We start from the raw sequence: 19,996 nt of genomic DNA on the forward strand, positions 1-19,996 counted from the left end.
TATATATAATATAAATATTATATATATTTTAAAATATATTATGTACCTATATTTATGATAAAATATTTTTGTATCATGATTTATACATACCTTCCTATCTCAGAAACAGGTAACCAATATGAAGGTATAATTTGATTTTTATAATTTTGTCTTTGCGCATTAATTATTGACAAAGCCACTTCTTGCGGTAAAAGTTCTCGTACTAACCATGGAAGCCTATATCGGTAAGTAAAATAAAATTTAATATTATTACTTATTTTGTTACAGATAACGGCCACAAACATCTTATTAATTAATTACTGTTAATTAACGACATATAAAAAGCACTTATTACAATTTTTTTTTATTATTACACTTATTACAATAAAGATTTATTAAAATAAAAATTTGTTTTCGTCATATATGTACATATGTAAAAATGTATAAAAGGAATGGATTGCGCACGTGTGTGTGTGTGTGTGTGTGTGTGTGTGTGTGTGTGTGTGTGTGTGTGTGTGTGTGTGTGTGTGTGAGTGATACAAGGCACATGATACGAATGATGTAAAAAATTGTTTACAATAGTATATTGTTATAAAATATTACCTAAGACGTATGTTTTTAGCAAATCCGGTACGTACGAAGAACGGATAAACGGTTGTAAATTTAATCGATGATTTTCCGTTACTCAATATATGTAATTCTTTCGATAAAGCGTCCATAAGTGCTGTTGATATAATCAATATATTAGAAAAGCATACTTTTTTTTTATTTTTGCATACATATTATGTGTCAATTATATGTGTATAGTACATATATATGTATTTATATACATAAGTATTAGTTATATATACATATATGTATATTCTATCTATTGTACAATTTAAGTACTATTGTACAATCATTGTATGACTAACAAACTTGTTCCAGAAGTAGTTATGTTATATGAATAGCTACTGAATTATTTCAATAAATAAAGCGGTATCAAGGTATGTATCTAGGGTGTTCGGAAATTCAACCGACAAACTTTCAGAGATTGTCGGGGGTATCAAAAGGATCATTTTTTGCAAATGGATCCAGAGTCGGAAGCGTGTCGTTATATCGCTACGGCAGACAGCGTTCGAAAAAGGTCAGACCTCGAAATATCTCAAAAAATATAAGTTTAATCAAAAATAGTTTCAGACAAAAGTTGTAGGGTGTAAAAAGATTTATTAACTAACCTTATGTGTTTGACCTTGGGTGAAACTCATAAGCAAAGTAAGTTTGGCACTCAGTAAGAAAGGAAGAAAATCAGAAATAAAATACTTTATTGTTTCCTCAATGATGACTTTAATCTAATACGCGTTTTCACAACAGTACACAACAGTACTGTTTGGAGTACATAAAACTGAAGTCCGCAAATAAATAGAGGTTTTTTTTGTGCTTTTTTTCGTACACTCTGTCTGCCGTAGCGATGTAACAATACGCTTCCATTTGCAAAAAAATGATCCTTTTGGTGCTCCCAACAATCTCTGAAAGTCGGTTGAATTTCTGAAGACTCTCTCCCTCTCTCTCCATCCTATAATCATTCATTAAGGAATGAATTACCTTGAACTGCAGATTTTGTAGGGCAGTAAACTGTCCCACCACATAAACCAAAAAATGCTGCTATAGATGAAACCGCCACAATATGACCGTGATTCTTTTCGATCATACTAGGTAAGAATGCTTTCAATGTCTGAAAGTAATATTACTTTGTAAATAGTAATTTTCGGAAGCTTGTAGCTGCAGCACAGACTTTTGCATAACGCACATAACGCATAGTATAATCGAATCGACTAATCAAAATCTTTCCTTTTTTGCCATTCCATGGAAAAGAAGAATTTCGATTGGTTGATTCTTTTATGCACTGTGCGTTATGTAAGAGTCTGTGCTGCGGCCATTAATCATATACCGATCTAAATCATTTAGTTACAACACACTTTATTTACAAATATACCAAGCTGATGCAATATATCCGTTTCCCAAAATAAAGTCAATTATATTAATAGTTACTTCTTATGTCTTGTAACTTTTATATCTCTTGATATATTATATACTTGCCCAATAATGTGCTGTCAAGTTGACGTCTACGACACTTGTAATTTCATCAGGACTTTGATTCAGAAAAGGTTTAAAAAATACTACGCCGGCATTGTTAATTAAGATAGTTACGTTGCCTACTTCTTCTTTTACTTTTTTGGCTACTCTGAAAACTTCTTTTTTATCTGCTACATCACATCTGTAAAACACGTAGATTTTAATTAGAATTGATAATTTAATAGGCGTTTACATTATGACCTAGTTTGTATTTGATGGAGCATTGTCATTGTATAAATTTACCGATACGCATACACAGAATCGTTTCCTTTTTTTTTAATATCGTTCATTGTTTTATTGTTATTTTCTTCATTGATATCCCAACATATCACTGTTGCTCCTAACGAAGCATAACCGATCGCTAATTCCTTTCCGATACCATGACCTGCACCCGTTATCTATGATAATATATAAATACAATTTAAACTATAATTATTACATATTACAACTTTTTGTTTAAAATAGCATAATTTCAAATTTTTATCTATAAATGAAATAATAAACTTTTTGTTTAATAAAATACGTATTTTATTAGACAAATATAAATAAAAATAAATGTATTAAATAGAGCGTCTCAGTTTAAAGTCTAGAATACAAATTTTTCTATCTATGTTTACGACATTTTTTGAAATAATACTTATTATTTATAGTAATGAAAAAAGATAGATGAGATAAATGTGAAAACATTTGTTAAAAAAAATATTAATTTGTTAATTGGAATTCAATTTTGGAAAAAATTTTAGAAAAAAATCACAGAGCTTAGGTAAGTCACATAGGATATACGTATATACTTTTTTTTATAAAATGTGTATATATATTAAGATTTTTATACGTACCAAAACGATTTCATTAGCTACGCTCTTTTTCTTTATTGGTCTTATTAATCTGTATATATCGTTGATAACATAATATAGAACTTTAAGTATAAGCAATAAAATCTCTGTTAAGAACAAGATATATTTTACCACGGCCATGATTGCCTAAAAAATTAACAATTTTTTAAAATAAGAACATCTAGTATCGGTTGAAAATATGTGTTAATTTTATTTTTTATTAAACTTTATATTGTTATACGATTATGTGTATATATTTTGTAATTGTGACGTTGTTGTATAATTAAATGATTATATAGCTTTGTTTTTCAGTTTATTACTAATGTCAACATTGCGTAAGAAATAGAATGTTATAAAAAAGATATTAGACCATAGAGGATGTTTAAAAGAAATATTCAACATTTATATAACACATACCTAATAATATATAGCACATACTAACAATAAGGAAAAAAATCTTAAAGCTCGAAAACCGTTATTGAAATATAAACATTTTTATATGTTAACATCATAAATAACTTACGGGCTTCTTATACGTATGCGACGTTTACCTCAGTGTTTATAAACTGCCATGCGTTCTGAATGTCTTCCTTCAATTTCCATACATACTTCGTAACAGAAGATTTCACCGGCAATCAGTTATAACTGTGTAGTCATCAAATATATAGATCCGCAAATGCCGGTTGATGGTAACTGACTGCGGTGAAATCTTTTTATAAAATATGAGATGTACGGAAGTCAAATATAATAAGTATATTCAAAATGCAGTTTGTAAACATCGCATGTGATACTTAAAAGCAGGAAGCAACTTTGAGAAAGTTACTTAATTATAATTTACTTTTTGTTATACAAATTGAATACAATAAGTTTGAATATTTTATTTTTTATATTTTATTATTTGTGTGTGTGTGTGTGTGCGCGCTCCAAATTTGTATTACTGTTTGTACTCAATTTTTGTAACAAACACATATAATGTAACCTGAAAAATAACTTATAAGTAACTTGTAAAATAACTTTCTCAGTCTTGCATAGAAGTCGGAAAATCATTTATGATGCAAAAAATGCTTATATCACAGTAATGGTTGAAGTTTCGACCTATGTTCACTAACACTTTTTTACTCAGTATAGTGTGTACTATCTATCATATAAATGCTGAATAGTTTTTTAACTCTATATAATATAATAGAAAATTTGTAAATAATATTTTATTTATAGCTTACATTCATTATTGGTACCATTAAAAACGAAATTTTAAAATAATGCGTCGAATTAATTCGTTAATCTTGAAAATGATTTTTATTATTATTAATATCTCAGAATATTATTTACATATTGTATTAGGTCATTGTATAATTTCTGTCCATTTCATAATATGTTACATTTCAGAGCTGCATAATTAACGTTTGGGATAGAAAAGTATTCTGTTGATACCATACATTATAATACCAAATTTTTTGGAACCTGTACAGTCTTGCCTTTTTTTAAATTTACATCTTATGCTGTCAAATTTTACTGATATCAAGGATTTTTACTAACTTGTATAAACCGAGATGGTCTTGTCAGCGTTGGCAAATTGGCTTATTTTTTATGAACAAAAGAGACAAACATTATGCAATTATTCAATATAAAACAGCTAAAATAAGGAAAGCTGAGTAAATTGTAATAAAGATTATTCTCGACTTTTATATAGTTGCTTATTCATGGTCTTGCCATTACCGATCTGGCCGATGAAATAGAATTGCTTCACGTCCAATGGTCCGTTATCACGTCAAAGGATAACAAGGGACCGAAGCACTGGAATATCACAATAAAATTCTGTTCTTCTCTTGATCAAAGAAAATTTATTTTGCGGAAATCCGAAAATGGACCGTCGGTTAGCAATTACAGTAATTGGCAAAATAGTCGCCGATTCGAAGCCGCGCGGATGCAATGGTGTTTATATATCGCGGGTCTATTTAGGTGATAGTTAAACTGTTCATTAACCACAAGAGAGTAACGTATTTTTGTGATATTTGTAAGACTATTTAAACGATAGTCTCAAATTTCGCCAAGGATCTGATCTAGCCAAAAGCTGACTACTTTCATCCCAAAATTCTACGAAATTAGGATTTCCGCGAATCGCTTTTATCAAACACTAACGTGTCTAAACAGCTGAGCTCTCCGTCAGAGTACTCAACATACATATTACACCTTTTCTTCTGGAGAAGTTTTATAAAATTTAAGAAAAAAAGAAAGAGAGAAAGAAAGGAATAATTTGGTTTAAAATGTTTTTATATAAACAAATTTTCAAAAAAAGAGTAAATTATAGATAATTACACTGTAACAAATAAAATGTTATATTTTAACTTATAGGTCACATAGTGGACTTTCTGAGACATGTAAAAATGTTAACATTAACATTTTTGTGTTAATTTAACATTTGTGCATGCTCAGAAAGTCCACTATACGACTGTAAGTTAAAATTAATAATATAATAATTAAACGGCTTCATCCACGTACACAAGCTGAGTTTTGTGCAGGATCATACATTAATCCATATTTATTATAATATATAAAACCAAACGTTTCGGTCTGTCATCAGACCATTTTCAATAGTGTGTTACATAGAATTGTTAAAAATTTCTCAATAATTTTGAATTTTTACAACCTGAATCATTCTCGTTGTCATTATACATATCGCTGTCCAATAATTAAATTATCAGTATCAGGTAATGATGCGTCGATTTATTGGAATGATAAAAGATTATCACCAAGGATAATATAATTATTAATCTCACTTATAATGTAAGTAGTTATATAATATTAATTTAAATTAGAATATAAAAGTAAATGTAATTTTGAATTAATAATTCGTTAATAGTTAGAGCAGACTTGCTTTCATGGAGTGCCGAGGATGAAAATTATTTTAACAGATAGGACATACTATATTTTCCATGGTTTTATGCAGTAGACGAATGTTATGATATTTCGAAAATTATATTTTAATTATTGGACAGCGATATGTATAATGACAACGAGAATGATTCAGGTTGTAAAAATTCAAAATTATTGAGAAATTTTTAACAATTCTATGTAACACTATTAAAAATGGTCTGATGACAGACCGAAACGTTTGGTTTTATATATTATAATAAATATGGATTAATGTATGATCCTGCACAAAACTCAGCTTGTGTACGTGGATGAAGCCGTTTAATTATTATATTGTTTGTATTGATCCACGGTCGATAAGTATTCTTGTTGTTAAAATTAATATTTTACTTTTTACAGTGTACATAATAGCATTGTAAAAAAAATTTTCTTATAAATTAAAAAAATTATCAAGCTTTTATGTCTCTCGAAGAAAATTAATTTTGGATTTATAATTTAATATATTTTTATTACAGAAAATTAAATCTATTATATTTATTTATAGTATGCAAAAGATAAATTTTGTGTTTTACCTTATCGTAATAGCTGTCCTTGTCTTCTGTCTAACACTCCACAAATAACACTGATAAAATAATATTTCATGTATTATACATGCAACAGAGTGTAGTATATCGCAAGCATGTTAAACTTTTTCTCACTCTTTATATCTGATGCAGACCTGTCTAACACTTTGCTCGTGAGTCGAAAACGCTTCCTCCACTCCGTCATCTCAGTAAAACGAGACGGAGCGAAAATAACAAATAACGAAGGATAGGCGCCAAGGCTCCGCCTGAATTCAGGTCTGTACGAGATTCATAGAATAAAAATTCATAAAATGTTTTGTAGACAGTTATTTAAGCATACAATCATCCCAGGAAAAAATGTTTTATATATAATTTTATGTAATTGTGTACATATAGATACATTTTATATACAATTATATATAATTATGTAAATAGTTAAGTACAATTATATGTATATAAAATTATATATAACTATGTAGAATTAATAATGTAATTTAACAATATATAATTATTTACAATTGTATATAAAATACATTTTTTCTCGGGACAGTTTATTTGCACAATTTTTTAAAAATATTAAAATAATTTAAGTATTAAAAGGCTTTTGGGCTAACGCTTGTTGCCTTATGCGGAAATAAATATACAATCACATAAAATAAAAATTACAATAAAATCTATTAAAAAATTTTGACCTTTAATCTGGTCATCATAGGTTGTTGTGAAAATTACATGATGATTAAATTAAAGGTGGAAACGTTTGTGATTAAATTTTATTGTAATTTTTGGGTGTCACTGCTGAGCATAATAAACATAATAAAAAACAGCTACAATAATTGTATATTGAGAAATGGGTTCTCCCTTGACTCCTTTATTCTATGAATCTCGGACAGACCTGAATTCAGGCGGAGCCTTGGCGCCTATCCTTCGTTATTTTCGCTCCGTCTCGCTCTACTGAGATGACGGAGAGGGGGAAGCGTTTTCGACTCACGAGCAAAGGGTTGGAAACAGTTGGAAAGGCCTGACCTAGGCCCAGTTCCATAACTCACGGTTAACTCTTAACCGAGGTTCAACTTATTCATTGTCTCTTTCCAATTCTCGAATTGGAAAGAGATGAGAAACAAATTGAACTTCGGTTAATGCTCAATTTCTTCACTTCCGGATAAGTTGCGGATAACCTTATCCAGGAGATATCTCCATTGTACTCTGGGAGATATCTCTTGGATAAAGTTATCTAGAGGTGAAGAAATTGGGTATAAGAGTTAACCGTGAGTAGTGGAACTGGACCTTAAAGAATAATTAATGTAATCGGAATTTTTTCATATGTTTATATAAACAATAGAGCTGTGCGCCGCCGCGCCACGCCGCCGCCGCCGAACATTTTGATAGTCATGCCGCGGCCCGCGGCGTGCGAAATGCGAATCGTGCCGGCGATAATCATTTTATTTAGCAAACATGCACACTTTACAAATATTTTAGACTTCTGGAGAAATAGGAAACATGATGCTTACGTTATATAAAGTGGCAAAAAAAGTATTATGTATTCCCGATGCAACATCAATGCCATGTGAACGGGTATTTTCCATTGCTGGCTTGTTATTAAACAACAAAAAAGTCAAGTGTATGTCCAAGTACAGTCAACAATGTGATATTTATTCATGATAACTACGAACTGATATTTTATCCAATAGGCTTCATCTATGATCATGTCATATATGAAGTCTTTGATGTCGAAATATTGAAAACCGTTAATGTAACAAATACGGTTAGGATCCTCGACAAATTTTCTATCGATTAGTATTATTCAGTTTAAAAATAGCGGAAAAAGAGAATATTATGCGTAGAGAAACATTATAATTATAATTATAAAAGAATAAAAAACAATTACTTACTTTTTCATTGTACACTGTCGTTTGTACACTCAATCCAATTTGACTCCTATATTTATCCGCGCTAAACACCGCCATAGATTCTTCGAGAATCAATTTTGCCAACTATACATTATATTCTCTATACACGTCTATGCGATGTACAAAAAACGTTACATATTTTTTGTGACCTTGCGACCAAAATAGCACGTTTCTGTTACGTATAGTGCAGGCGGGGATAGTATTTGTTTACATAGTTCGTAGTTATCATGAATAAATATCACATTGTTAACTGTACTTGGACATACGCTTGACCTTTTTGTCGTTTATTAACAAGCCAGCAATAGAAAATACCCGTTCACTCGGCATTGATGTTGCATCAGGAATACATAATACCGCACTAGACCGTATTATTAGTTTTGCCTCATTATAGCCCAGTTGTTCCATCTTTTGGCAAATTTTACCTGTTGGATAAGAAGCAAGATTACCCAATCACATTCGCGGATTGCCAGATTTATGTAACAGATAAAATATATCAAAAGATGGAACAACCGGTGCTATATCAAGTATTTTATTTTCTTTACTTATTTTTTTGCTTCAAATAAGTTTGTTATTTTAATAGTAGGGGAAGAGAAAGAAATTAGCAAAACATAAACGTTATTATTATGTAAATTTTTATTTTTTACAGCAAATATATAAGTCTTAAAATAGAATTATTACAGATTAATAACTTACGTTACGAGGTATGTTATATTTTATTCTAGCACATTTTGATATGAAATATAAAATATTTCGTAAACTTTTATTTTTTGGTAACTATATCTTAATATTTTTATGTATAAGTAATGAAATAAATCAATTGACGTAAAAAAAAGCATATAATAGGGAAAGAAAAATATATACTTTGTTTAAATTATAAAAATCTAAATATATTATATATATAAAATATTCTATAAAACATATTTTAATACATTTAATATTAATAACGCTACCGAAGGAAAACTTGAAACATAATAGTAGTTTCTTCTTTCTGTAAATTTTTTAAAATAAATTTTTGAAAGTTTGATGAAATATAACTACAAGATTTTTCTATATACTTATTATTATTATTCTGGTACGACGCCAGTATCAAAGAAATCTTTTACAGCCATTTGTGCATTTTCGGGTAAAATTCTGAAAACAAAATTATATTGCTTTATTTATTTTAATTATATGTTAATGTAGAATATTAAAAATTACAAAATGCGATGTTACGTTCTAATTTATTTTTTTGTGCATTTGTATATTATATAAAATTTTGTCGTGTGTGTGTAAGCATATAAATATTATATAATATACTATGCAAATACTATGATATACTGATTATTGCAAAATACTAATTGTAAAAGGATTAGTACATAATTATATGTATGTAAATATTGCAATTACCTGCCAAATCTTATCAATGGTAACCAAAATGATGGTATAGATCTTATACTTATATTTTGTCGTTGAGCTTTAATTATTTGTGTAGCTGCATCTTTAGGTGAGCTTAGTTGTAAAAACATTTCCAACCTACAATTAGATAGAAATGCTTATTCTTATCTTAAATCTTAATACTCCAGCTTGTCATATTTGCATACGTGATTACATTTATATTATCTGTTTAAATTAATTATATTAATTTTTTCTATAAAACGTACATTTTATTAATTTTTGGCTTTTTGCAAAGTCCCGTATCTACCATATAAGGACAGATAGTAGTGAATTTGATTAAAGATTTTCCCTCATTAGATACATGTAATTCGGTCTCAAGCGCATCCATCATACCTGAAAATAGAATCTTATACGTAAGCTGGAAACACTTGAATGTTTGTGAAGTTAAATTATTTATTTTTCGTAAGTTCTAAATGTAGTATAAAAAAAGAATAGATATTATGAAGTAGGACTGCGTTCAGGAATTACGCCTAGATAACTTTAGGGTGCATTTTTGCTATAATATACGTAACGTAACTTATAGCTTAGAGTTATCTGGATGTAATTCCTAACGCAGCCCTGTGGTCGGAATTCGGAATTAGTTGCTCATTTCGAGCCGATTCCCGAAGCGACGCCCATTGTTACCCCATTATCGCTCGCCATTTGACGGTCGAGCGGCCGATCACGCGGCACTATACGTTTGATAGTTATATGCGATAGTGCAACGTTTCATAATACTACATATAAAAATACAAGCCAAGTATAATAATGTACTTGTGAATATTACTTCCTTCTTTTTAGTATAACATCTGTGTTTAATTAACTGTTTTGTATTAGAATATTTTACTCTCGAGTCGTATATATTTTATCTTCTTCGATATTTTTTTAATGGAATAACTCTATGATAAAAGAATTAATGTTGAAACAATTCGGTCACAATGTCAATGCAATTAATCAATTCATTCTCTAGTCGAGATCTCGAATCAATTTCTGACATGAAGGAGAGATACAAGGTTTTTATTTTTATTTTAGACCGTATATGTGAGAAACACAATTAATACTAGAAATTTAAACGCCTATTACGGTCGAAGCTGGATCTTCGTTGCTTTAAATAATTCAATCTTGAATTACTAATATATACTATATATGTACTTGCATATATACTATATTGTAGTCTTTTTCCAATTGCGCGCCGAATTGTTTTTCCGGACTAAATAAACGCAATTAAAACTACTCTAGTAATCGCCAATTAAATTGACAAGCAATTTAATAATTTAATGCTACCATCAAGCATCATATATTATAAAGATGTTAATATATTAAAATTGTTAATAAATTTATTGCGAAAAATATTACCTCGGTCGGGACTTGAAGAGATACAAGGCTTTATACACTAAAGGCTGGTATTCATAGTCAGTTCTTATATTCAAGATCGTCTTAAGTACGGTCTTAAGAAGTCACAAACCAATCAGAGGACCCCATTAGCATCTTAAGACCGTACTTAAGATAATCTTGAAATAAGATCGGACTATGAATGCCTCTGTAAGTATAAGCATATTCAAGCCTATGACGGTCAAAGCTAGATCTTTTTTGCCTAAATAATTCTCAGTGAATTATCTATATTCTATATATGTACATGCATATATGTCATATTTTTGTAGTTATTCAAACTGCGCACCGAAATTTTTCCGGACTTTATCTAATGCAATTAAACTACTGCAATAATATCACAAGTTAAATTAAATTGACAATGTGCTGAAAACCTTAAATAAATTTATTGCGAAAAATATTTTCTTAATTCTTGTCGGTCCAAATAAAAAAAAAATCTTATTATTAGTTATACACGTTGCCTGCAATACGCTCATTCACAGGCCTGAATACGCTTGTACTTAGTGTTTAATTCTTGTCGGTCTCCGAATAAAAAAAAAAATCTTATTACAAGGCTTTATATTATATAATTATGACCGAATTGTTTCAACATTAATTCTTTTTCTGTTCAAAATCGCGGAGTAATTTTTAATATTGTGGGCATAATTTAAAGCTTCAGAAAAAATCAGATTTACCTTGAACTGCATGTTTTGTAGCAGAATAAGGAATTAAATATGGAAATCCTACAATGCCTGCTAGCGATGACAACGCAACAATGTGACCATAATTTCTTTTCATCATACTTGGCAAGTATGCTTGCAACATCTGAAAAAATTGCATAGTAGTTTATATGTGATATCATGTTCGTAACATTTTGCATATTTTAGCATTAATAATAATTGAAGCTAATTTTTGTGAGAAAGACAACTTTTTAATCTATGATTGTTGGAAATCCTTAAATAATTATTTTGAAGAAATATGAAATAAAAAAAACATCATTTATTCAAGGGCAAAGATAATTTAATATTTATTATATATATGGTCAATTTTAACTTGCCCAAAAGTGTCCTAACACATTAATATTGAACAATTGTATGATTTTATCATCCGTATGATCTAAAAAACCATAGCATGGCATTATGCCGGCATTGTTAACTAAAATTGTGACATCACCGACTTCTTCCTTTACTTTTTTGGCTACTGCAAAAACATCTTCTTTTTTAGTCACGTCACATCTGTAAGCAAAATTTTGATTAGCATTGATTATTCGATATACTGTAAATATATTATGACACTTCTCTTATGCGCGTGCCGATATTAGTAAAATAATAAATTAATTATATTGACTAAATATTTAGAAAGAGACGTGGAACAAAATTGGGGATGTGATCTTTCGTTATTTAACGGAAATGTTTTGTTATTAATACAGGAACATACTCATATGCATATGCATCTTTGCCAATTTCTTTAATCTCCATTGCTGTTAGCTCATTAGTTTGCTTGTTTATGTCTAAGCACACGACTTTTGCACCTAAGCACGCGTATTGAATCGCCAACTCCTTTCCTATACCATGACCTGCACCTGTTATCTTGTAGATGTAACAAACATAATATAAAAATATAATTACTATGAAACAAACTTATTCACTCAATACAAATTGTTTACACTGTATACAAATTGTTTTACGCTATTTGATATCGCTTCTTTACTTTAAAAGTGACAACTAAAAAATTATAACTTTTGAATTATTATTATGAACATGTTAAGTAAACATTATCCTATCAATTATAAAAAATAAACTTAACCTTATAAAATTTTGTCAAAGTTGCCACAGCTTAAAAAGAGTCTTAAGGATCGTGACAAAAATACTACTTGATTATGCTAACAATAATATTCTTTTATCGATATTATTTGACTCAATAATTTTCTATCAAGTTGAAAAGTAGTTTTTCCTCTTTTATAGGAAACTTAATTTTTTTTAGTTATATATATATCACTTTTAAAATAAGGAAATGATATCATAAGAGATTAATCTTTAATATTGCATTATATCTATTTTAATATTACCTTAACGTATATTAAACATATATTTATCTTAATTAATATATTTACTAATTAAAAAGAAAAAATTTTCATTATCTCTTATTGTTTCGTATATGTATATTGTATATAAAGTTAAGATAAGTTAAATACAGTGTTGGAACAGATACCGTTTGGAAGGTATCTAGATATAGATATAGGTATTGTGCGGGAAAAGTATTTAGATATAAGTATAGATACATTTTTTACAATTACCTAGGTATAGATACAGATATAAATAAAAAGTATCTGAAAATTTAAATACTTCTTAGATACTTTCAACAAAAAAAAAAAAAAGAAAAATTAGAGGAAAACAAGAGAGAATAATAAGCAACGTAAATTAAATATCACATTTTATCTTTATTTGTTTATTTTAATATATAAAAAAATCTCTCTCTTTCTCGAACATATTAAAAAAAACGTAGAGATCTCTCTAACATCTTCAAAAAACATAGAGACTACAAAATATAACTTTGTAATGTTGTACATTGCTATTTCTCATGTTTTTTTAACATTAATAAAATTTCAAACTAATTGTGTGGACAATCGGTTTCTTCTTTTAAGCGCTGTGCAGTAAATTAGATGACTTAGTGAATTTAAAGTTTTTTTTTAATTTGAAGTAAGGTAGGAATTATACGTAGCCTAAATAGCAAATGTATTCATTTTGCAAGAAATCTAAAGACTTTGCGATCGGTTCCATTACGGAGACATATTCAACTAGAAACTCAATTTCAGTGCTTTTTAATTTAAGTTTCTGGAGTTTCTCGCAAATTGCCTTGGGCAAATTTGCGTCTGGACAAATTATCGTACAGATACGACCCGGAGGTAAGTGAAGAACGCTGATATTATCGACAATTGATTGACGAGACGTTGATTGGCTATCGCGTTAACTTCCGCCGCACGGCAAGCATTGCCGCGTTCTGTCTACAGGAGCTATTAATGACGGCTTTAGTATTTGTGTATAAATACCTTATATCTATGTATTTAAACTTTAAAAGGTACTGTATCCAAAAATAACTAGATACGGATACAGGTATCTTCGCCTATAAGGATCTAGATAATGCACTTAGATACAGCTAAAGTATTTAGATACTGTATCTAGATACTTTTACCTAGATACGTATATTCCAACACTGGTTAAATACATAAACATATAAATTAATTTTATTATTAAAACGTATTTATTTAATTTCTTCGTCAATCTTAAATTTTTTCAAATCGATACTTTAATAGCTTTTAATATTAAATATCTACTGTTGCAATAAACGTTATATTTTTTGTACATACCAAAACAATCTCACCATTCACATTCTTTTCTTCTAATCCAAAGATGCTGTAGTACATACTCTGGCAGATGTAGTAAAGAATTTGCAATATAAGTCGCGATACGTTTAACAAAATTTGTATGATATTAAATGCATTCATGATGAACTGAAAAATTAGTTATTTTCTTATATGAATATGTCAAATATTAACAATATATCCATAATAAATAAACTGAAGGAATAAAAGGAATTGAACATAGAGGTAAATAATGGCTTAATACTTGAGTTAACTTGAGTTAACTGTTGTGAGATAAGTCACATACTCACGAAGTTAGAAAGCTGAGTGGCAATGAGAACTCGATTGTGTGAGCTTGGCTGCGTTCGGAAATTCGCACTAGTGTGCCACTAATGCACACCAGCCATTCGGAAAACTCGGTATGTACTCGGTGTGCATTCGGGTGAGATCGTTCGGAAACGTAAAAAGAGTCACACCGAGTGCCACTAATCCACCCGTCGTAAAAGTAAGAGGAGTCGGTGTGAACCGGTCTTTTGTTGTTTGGTTACTTTCGTTATAACCTTTTCGGGATGTGTGGTATTGTTAACCTAGTCGATAGCAAAGAATAATGTATATTTTGATAGAAGGTCGGCATCAAGCCGTAATGAACGGAGACGTCCTTATGTTTAATTCCGATGGAAATTTACTTGTACAAGGTGAATTATTTGCTATATTATTATATCATTAGATACGTTATGTTATTACCATTATTATATTATCAATAATAATAAGAAGAAAGCCTTTATGAGCCGACACTGGATGTTGTTGCGATTCAATTTATTTCATATAATATAAATCGAAATTATACGTTTTGACATACGGATAGGGTCCTCTTCAGTACATTAAATTACAATAATACAAAAAATGAATATCGGTAAAAAAATTTTAAGAAACATCTTCATCTCACAAATATGAACCTTTTTAACTTGACATATATATAGCTTATAATTCTTTGTTCGTAATTACCGATATTCGTTTTTTGTATATTATTGTAATTTAATGTACTTACTGAAAAGGACCCTATCCGTGGATCGAAACGTATAATTTTCATTTGTATTATATGAAATAAATTGAATCGCAATAACTTCCAGCATCGGCACATAAAGGCTTTTCTTTTTTATTATTATTGATGTAATTTATTAGAACCTTTACAATTTTACTTAGATTATTATATTAGTTGTTATGTAATGAAATTTTTTTGGCGGCGTTCGTCGTCCATTTTTACACAAAGTATACAGGAAGCGTTCGGGAACACTCAACACTCAAAGGCACACGCAATCTCTACTACTTTTCCACCGAAATCACCGAAGCACACCAACGAGTGATATTTCCGAACGCAGCCTTTGAGTTCTCATTGTCACTTACTTTCTAACTTTGTGAGTATGTGACTTACCTCACAATAGTTAACGGTTCAATAGATTTGATAGGAAAAACGGTTTGATAGGAAAAACGTTGGAGATATTATTTTGTTATGCAATACTCCAACCGTTGCGCTAGGGGGAAAGATTGCTGATGAAAACTCAAACTATGAGTAGAAACGTTCAAAAAATCAAGGTTTATATTTTTAATATTAGGAAGAATTGCGCTAATTGATAACCAGCGTTGACTTCTATTGCTTGTACTGTATGTTTTATGTTTTTTCTAAATTGATCAATTTCAAATCCTTATTTTGGAAATTAAGTGCTGATCAAATAAAAAAATGGTAATTATTTTTTAAAATTATTTTTGTTGAGAATTTTTTTGCTGTAATGTTTTATTCGAGACTTTACTTGAGATCTATACATAAATATTTATAAATCTGTAGAGAAATAAATATAAGAAAAAATTGTGAAATCACATGTACCAGTAGTATAATTCTTATATATTTAGATATTTTTAGCACTAGCAATCATTTTCATAAAAAATATTTAATAGAATTTTTAAAGGCACAGTTATTATTATTAATGTTATAAAATATAATAATTTTCAAAAATATCTCGATTATTGTGCAAATTTAGGTGGTTATTATTTCGAAAACGTATTATTGAGCGATAAAATCAGCCGAATTGTTGCTTTATTACAAAATTATTTATTTTTTACAAGTTCACGTGCATATATTTTATACTATGTGTTAATAAAAATAACAAGTTTTTTCTACAATATGGTATTAATTCATTCCGTCTATTTTCAGCATAACATTTCAAAAAATAACAGCTATTTGGTACAATTTACAGATTGTTTTCACTCTAAATGTAAATGTATATGTATATATATATATATTTCTTGAAATGAAGTATATAAAATTGTTCAGTTTATGACAAAAAATTTTTCGAACAAATGCCTGCATTTGATTTGAATTTTCCAGATTACGAGATCACACTTTAACTATGTCTTTCCGGACTACTGCGTAGAAACTAGACGAAATTATATAGTAAGTAGAACACATTTTCTTGCAACAACGAAAGTGAGAACTGACGAACACGCGTGCTCGATTATACCTACCTAATTACAGACGTTCGCAACGATCGATCGGCTGCGTAACAGTTGTACTTTATTGTATATTTATATTTAAAATATGTATTCGTTTTTCCCATTCAGGCCAAGTCCAGCACCAGATCAGTTATCGAATAAAAGCAAAGATAAATTTAAGTTAACTGTATAGATGTAAGATACCTGTGTCCTGGCAGATATCCAGAAACGAACTGTCGGTTTTGTGAAATCTTAAACTTGATCTCAGGGCCGTGTTTATCAGGTTTTCCCCACATATTTATATAATATACAACACAGAATTGTACACGTGTTTACCATTTGCTCGAACTTGAACTTTAATAATCGAATAAGTTTAGGTGTAGAGAATAACAACAGACTAAATAGACACATGTTAGAAATATATTATGTAGAAATATGTTAGAAATATGTTATGTAGAAATTTTAATAAATTGGCGTCTATTTGCTATGAACCCTAAATGCTTTGCAGTTTATTTAAAAAATACGAAGTACGTAGTGCTATAATATATTTATGACTGAAAATGATTTCAGTGTTAAATGAATTTTAGTAAAAACATTATTCCAGTTGTCATAAGTAAAAGATAGAATAAGAAATGGCCTTATTTTAATGTTTTGTAGGTGTACATTAAATATATCTTTATTAGATAAAGGTAAAGAAAGATAAAACAAATAAAAATATTAGATTATTTTAAGTTTTTACGTATTGTTTGTATCTTATTTTGCAGAGTTATTAAATTAAATTAAATAACATATTTAATAAGAGAACTTAAATTTTTAATAATCGAATGTTTAGGTGTAGAGAATAATAATAGACTAAATAGACATATGTTAGAAATATATTATGTAGAAATTTTAATAAATCGGTGTCTATATTTTAACTTTCATTTCGAGAAAAAAAGTTATATTAAAATCTAGAAATTTGAGGACAAATAACGCCTCAACTGTGTATTATATAAATTAGGAAAATTCAGTAATAATTATTATTTGTAATTAATATTAAGGCAAAAGCATACGGAAGACAAAATATTGATAGGCTTTTTAGAAGTTGGTAACACTGCTAAACCGTTCGATAGTTATATCCTTGAATAACTGTGCCATTGAAAATTATGTTTCTATCATTTCGTGTGTACATTCACTTAAATAAGAAATATACTCACGCAAAAGACGGACCACTAAAATTTAATTTAACTTTGTAAAACGTCTTTTAATAGTGACAACACAGCAAAATATCATTGAGGATGAATAATTCAAATTAAAGCTTAAATATTCCTCTTAGCAACCAGCAGAACAAAAAAAGAATTACAAAAAAGATTTTAAAAATGACAGATGTTGAAGGATAGATTTTGAAAAATAGAGAACAAATTTTTTTAATTATTGCACTGATCAGGAAAGTTTGCTATCTGGTACAAAATTTTATGGTATTTTCAAGTTAATTCATTTCTCAACAAATCTGTATTTTTTGACAATTTTTTTTATAATTGAACCGTTTATTTTGAAAGTGACCTAAGTCCATTTAAAAAAAAAATGTTTATGACAGCTAACTTCAAGTTGTACACGACAAAACATTGAAAAATGGACTTAGGCCACTTTAAAAATAAACGGCTCAATTATATGTAAAAAAAAATATTTTTTTGTAAAATATTAACTTAAAAACAAATTAATATAGAAAACTTTATCAGAAGGAAAATTAAAGTGTAAACTTTAAATTTAAAAACTTTTTTATTTCTCCATCTTATCTTAATCTTCTGGATAAACGCCTACATCGAAGAAATCTATGCATGTTAATGCCTTATCACGTAACCGGTTAAAATAAAAGTTGTAATTTTAATATAAATGTAGAGAATAGATAAATTAGAAAGAGAAGAGGAGAAAGGTGAGATAGAAGACGTAGAGGGGAAAGGAGTGGGGGTGGAGAGAGAGAGAGAGAGAGAGAGAGAGAGAGAGAGAGAGAGAGAATAAAATGATACAGTGTAAAACGTGTATATTGTGACTCGCAACTGTCAAGATCATTGTCCGTTTTTAATTTTATATCATCAATTTTACAATGTACACGTTTTATATTGTATTATTTTATCTGGATATAATTTTATCTGGACTTTATACTGCGCTATTATTCTTCTGCATACGTCATTCTGAGAAAAAAACATGTATATATGATTAAAACTTAATATACATATACATATATATATATATATATATATATATATATACATTATTGTCCAAGTTTGATCATCAATGCACTACTAAATTCATCTTTATTATATAAATGCTGTATAAATAAGTATGCATACTTAATGCTATAATATCTTATATATTGCCGCAAAATTACAATATTTTTCTCTACAGTTATTATCTCTATATAATAGCAAATTTATATCAATTATCGATATAATGTCATCGTTCTTTAATTATAATATCTTTGGACTCCTCGAGTCCCACTGATCACGGAAATTTATTTAAGGCTGGCTATCTTTAATTAATGATATCTCATCGACACAATGAACCACAATGCTTAGACATGAAGATATTATTATCTATATTATTACTAGATTGATAAGTCCAGATCCTCATGTAGACACCGATGCTTTAACACACAGAGCGTATAATTGATGAAAAATGAGTGATAAGAATAAATTAAAAATCCCATAATTCATTTTTCATCAATTAGCGCACGATGTTACAGTGTCAGTGTCTGCATAAGGACACATTAAAAAAACATAAATATAGACGAAAGTAGTAAGATGTTAGTAGTAAACACACCAACATTTTGAATTTGTTACTGCTTATGTTATTATCTTTATGATCTTATTACTTTACTATAATTAGCTGATTTGTTTAGGGCTATATGACACACAGAAAAACTTAAGCACGACTGCCTCACATACTTTTCGTAAAGTTAAGTTAAGATGTGAGGTAGGTAACAATTTTTTGATATGGGTTATATTAGATTAATTTAAAATTTAATTTTCTCGAGAGACAGATCTTTAAAAAATCATTAATTTATTTAAAGTACAAAAATACAAAACGCATACAACAAAAAACACAAAATCATTATTTTGA

The 19,996-nt window shown here is 28.9% G+C and overlaps 2 protein-coding genes across 3 annotated transcripts; both read right to left on the bottom strand.

Moving 5' to 3' along the window:
• Window positions 1–578: 578 nt before the first annotated feature.
• LOC108763638 (short-chain dehydrogenase/reductase family 16C member 6) lies at window positions 579–6,465 on the bottom strand. 2 transcript variants are annotated; one of them, XM_018511442.1, is made up of 6 exons: window positions 6,371–6,465; window positions 2,931–3,074; window positions 2,338–2,492; window positions 2,059–2,236; window positions 1,564–1,693; window positions 579–703 (listed from the first exon to the last, which is right to left on the bottom strand). In XM_018511442.1, exons 2-6 carry the CDS (start codon window positions 3,066–3,068, stop codon window positions 579–581), a joined length of 726 nt encoding a protein of 241 aa, XP_018366944.1. In that variant the 5' UTR covers window positions 3,069–3,074; window positions 6,371–6,465. The 2 variants fall into 2 exon arrangements, with proteins under 2 accessions (XP_018366944.1, XP_018366951.1); XM_018511449.1 differs by lacking the exon at window positions 6,371–6,465 and adding an exon at window positions 3,479–3,550.
• Window positions 6,466–9,332: 2,867 nt separating this feature from the next.
• Window positions 9,333–17,028, bottom strand: LOC108763481 (17-beta-hydroxysteroid dehydrogenase 13-like). Its single transcript, XM_018511129.1, has 8 exons — window positions 16,931–17,028; window positions 14,417–14,560; window positions 12,487–12,638; window positions 12,107–12,284; window positions 11,745–11,874; window positions 9,909–10,035; window positions 9,655–9,780; window positions 9,333–9,399 (listed from the first exon to the last, which is right to left on the bottom strand). The coding sequence occupies exons 2-8, from the start codon at window positions 14,552–14,554 to the stop codon at window positions 9,333–9,335; spliced, it is 918 nt and encodes a 305-aa protein (XP_018366631.1). The 5' UTR covers window positions 14,555–14,560; window positions 16,931–17,028.
• Window positions 17,029–19,996: the final 2,968 nt, after the last annotated feature.

This window comes from Trachymyrmex cornetzi, unplaced genomic scaffold (assembly GCF_001594075.2).
Source record: "Trachymyrmex cornetzi isolate Tcor2-1 unplaced genomic scaffold, Tcor1.1 scaffold1118, whole genome shotgun sequence".
In the NCBI taxonomy this organism is placed as follows: Eukaryota; Metazoa; Arthropoda; class Insecta; order Hymenoptera; family Formicidae; genus Trachymyrmex; species Trachymyrmex cornetzi.

What these genes read in the sequence shown, in the direction of transcription:
- LOC108763638 (XM_018511442.1), bottom strand. Translation starts at nt 3,068, where the DNA reads ATGGCCGTGGTAAAATATATCTTGTTCTTAACAGAGATTTTATTGCTT. An exon ending in GATTCTGTGTATGCGTATCG is followed by an intron (nt 2,237 to 2,337) that starts GTAAATTTATAC and finishes CGTGTTTTACAG; the next exon opens with ATGTGATGTAGCAGATAAAA. An exon ending in ACTTGACAGCACATTATTGG is followed by an intron (nt 1,694 to 2,058) that starts GCAAGTATATAA and finishes TATTACTTTCAG; the next exon opens with ACATTGAAAGCATTCTTACC.
- LOC108763481 (XM_018511129.1), bottom strand. Translation starts at nt 14,554, where the DNA reads ATGAATGCATTTAATATCATACAAATTTTGTTAAACGTATCGCGACTT. An exon ending in AAAGATGCATATGCATATGA is followed by an intron (nt 12,285 to 12,486) that starts GTATGTTCCTGT and finishes TTTTGCTTACAG; the next exon opens with ATGTGACGTGACTAAAAAAG. An exon ending in TACAAAACATGCAGTTCAAG is followed by an intron (nt 10,036 to 11,744) that starts GTAAATCTGATT and finishes TTCTATTTTCAG; the next exon opens with GTATGATGGATGCGCTTGAG.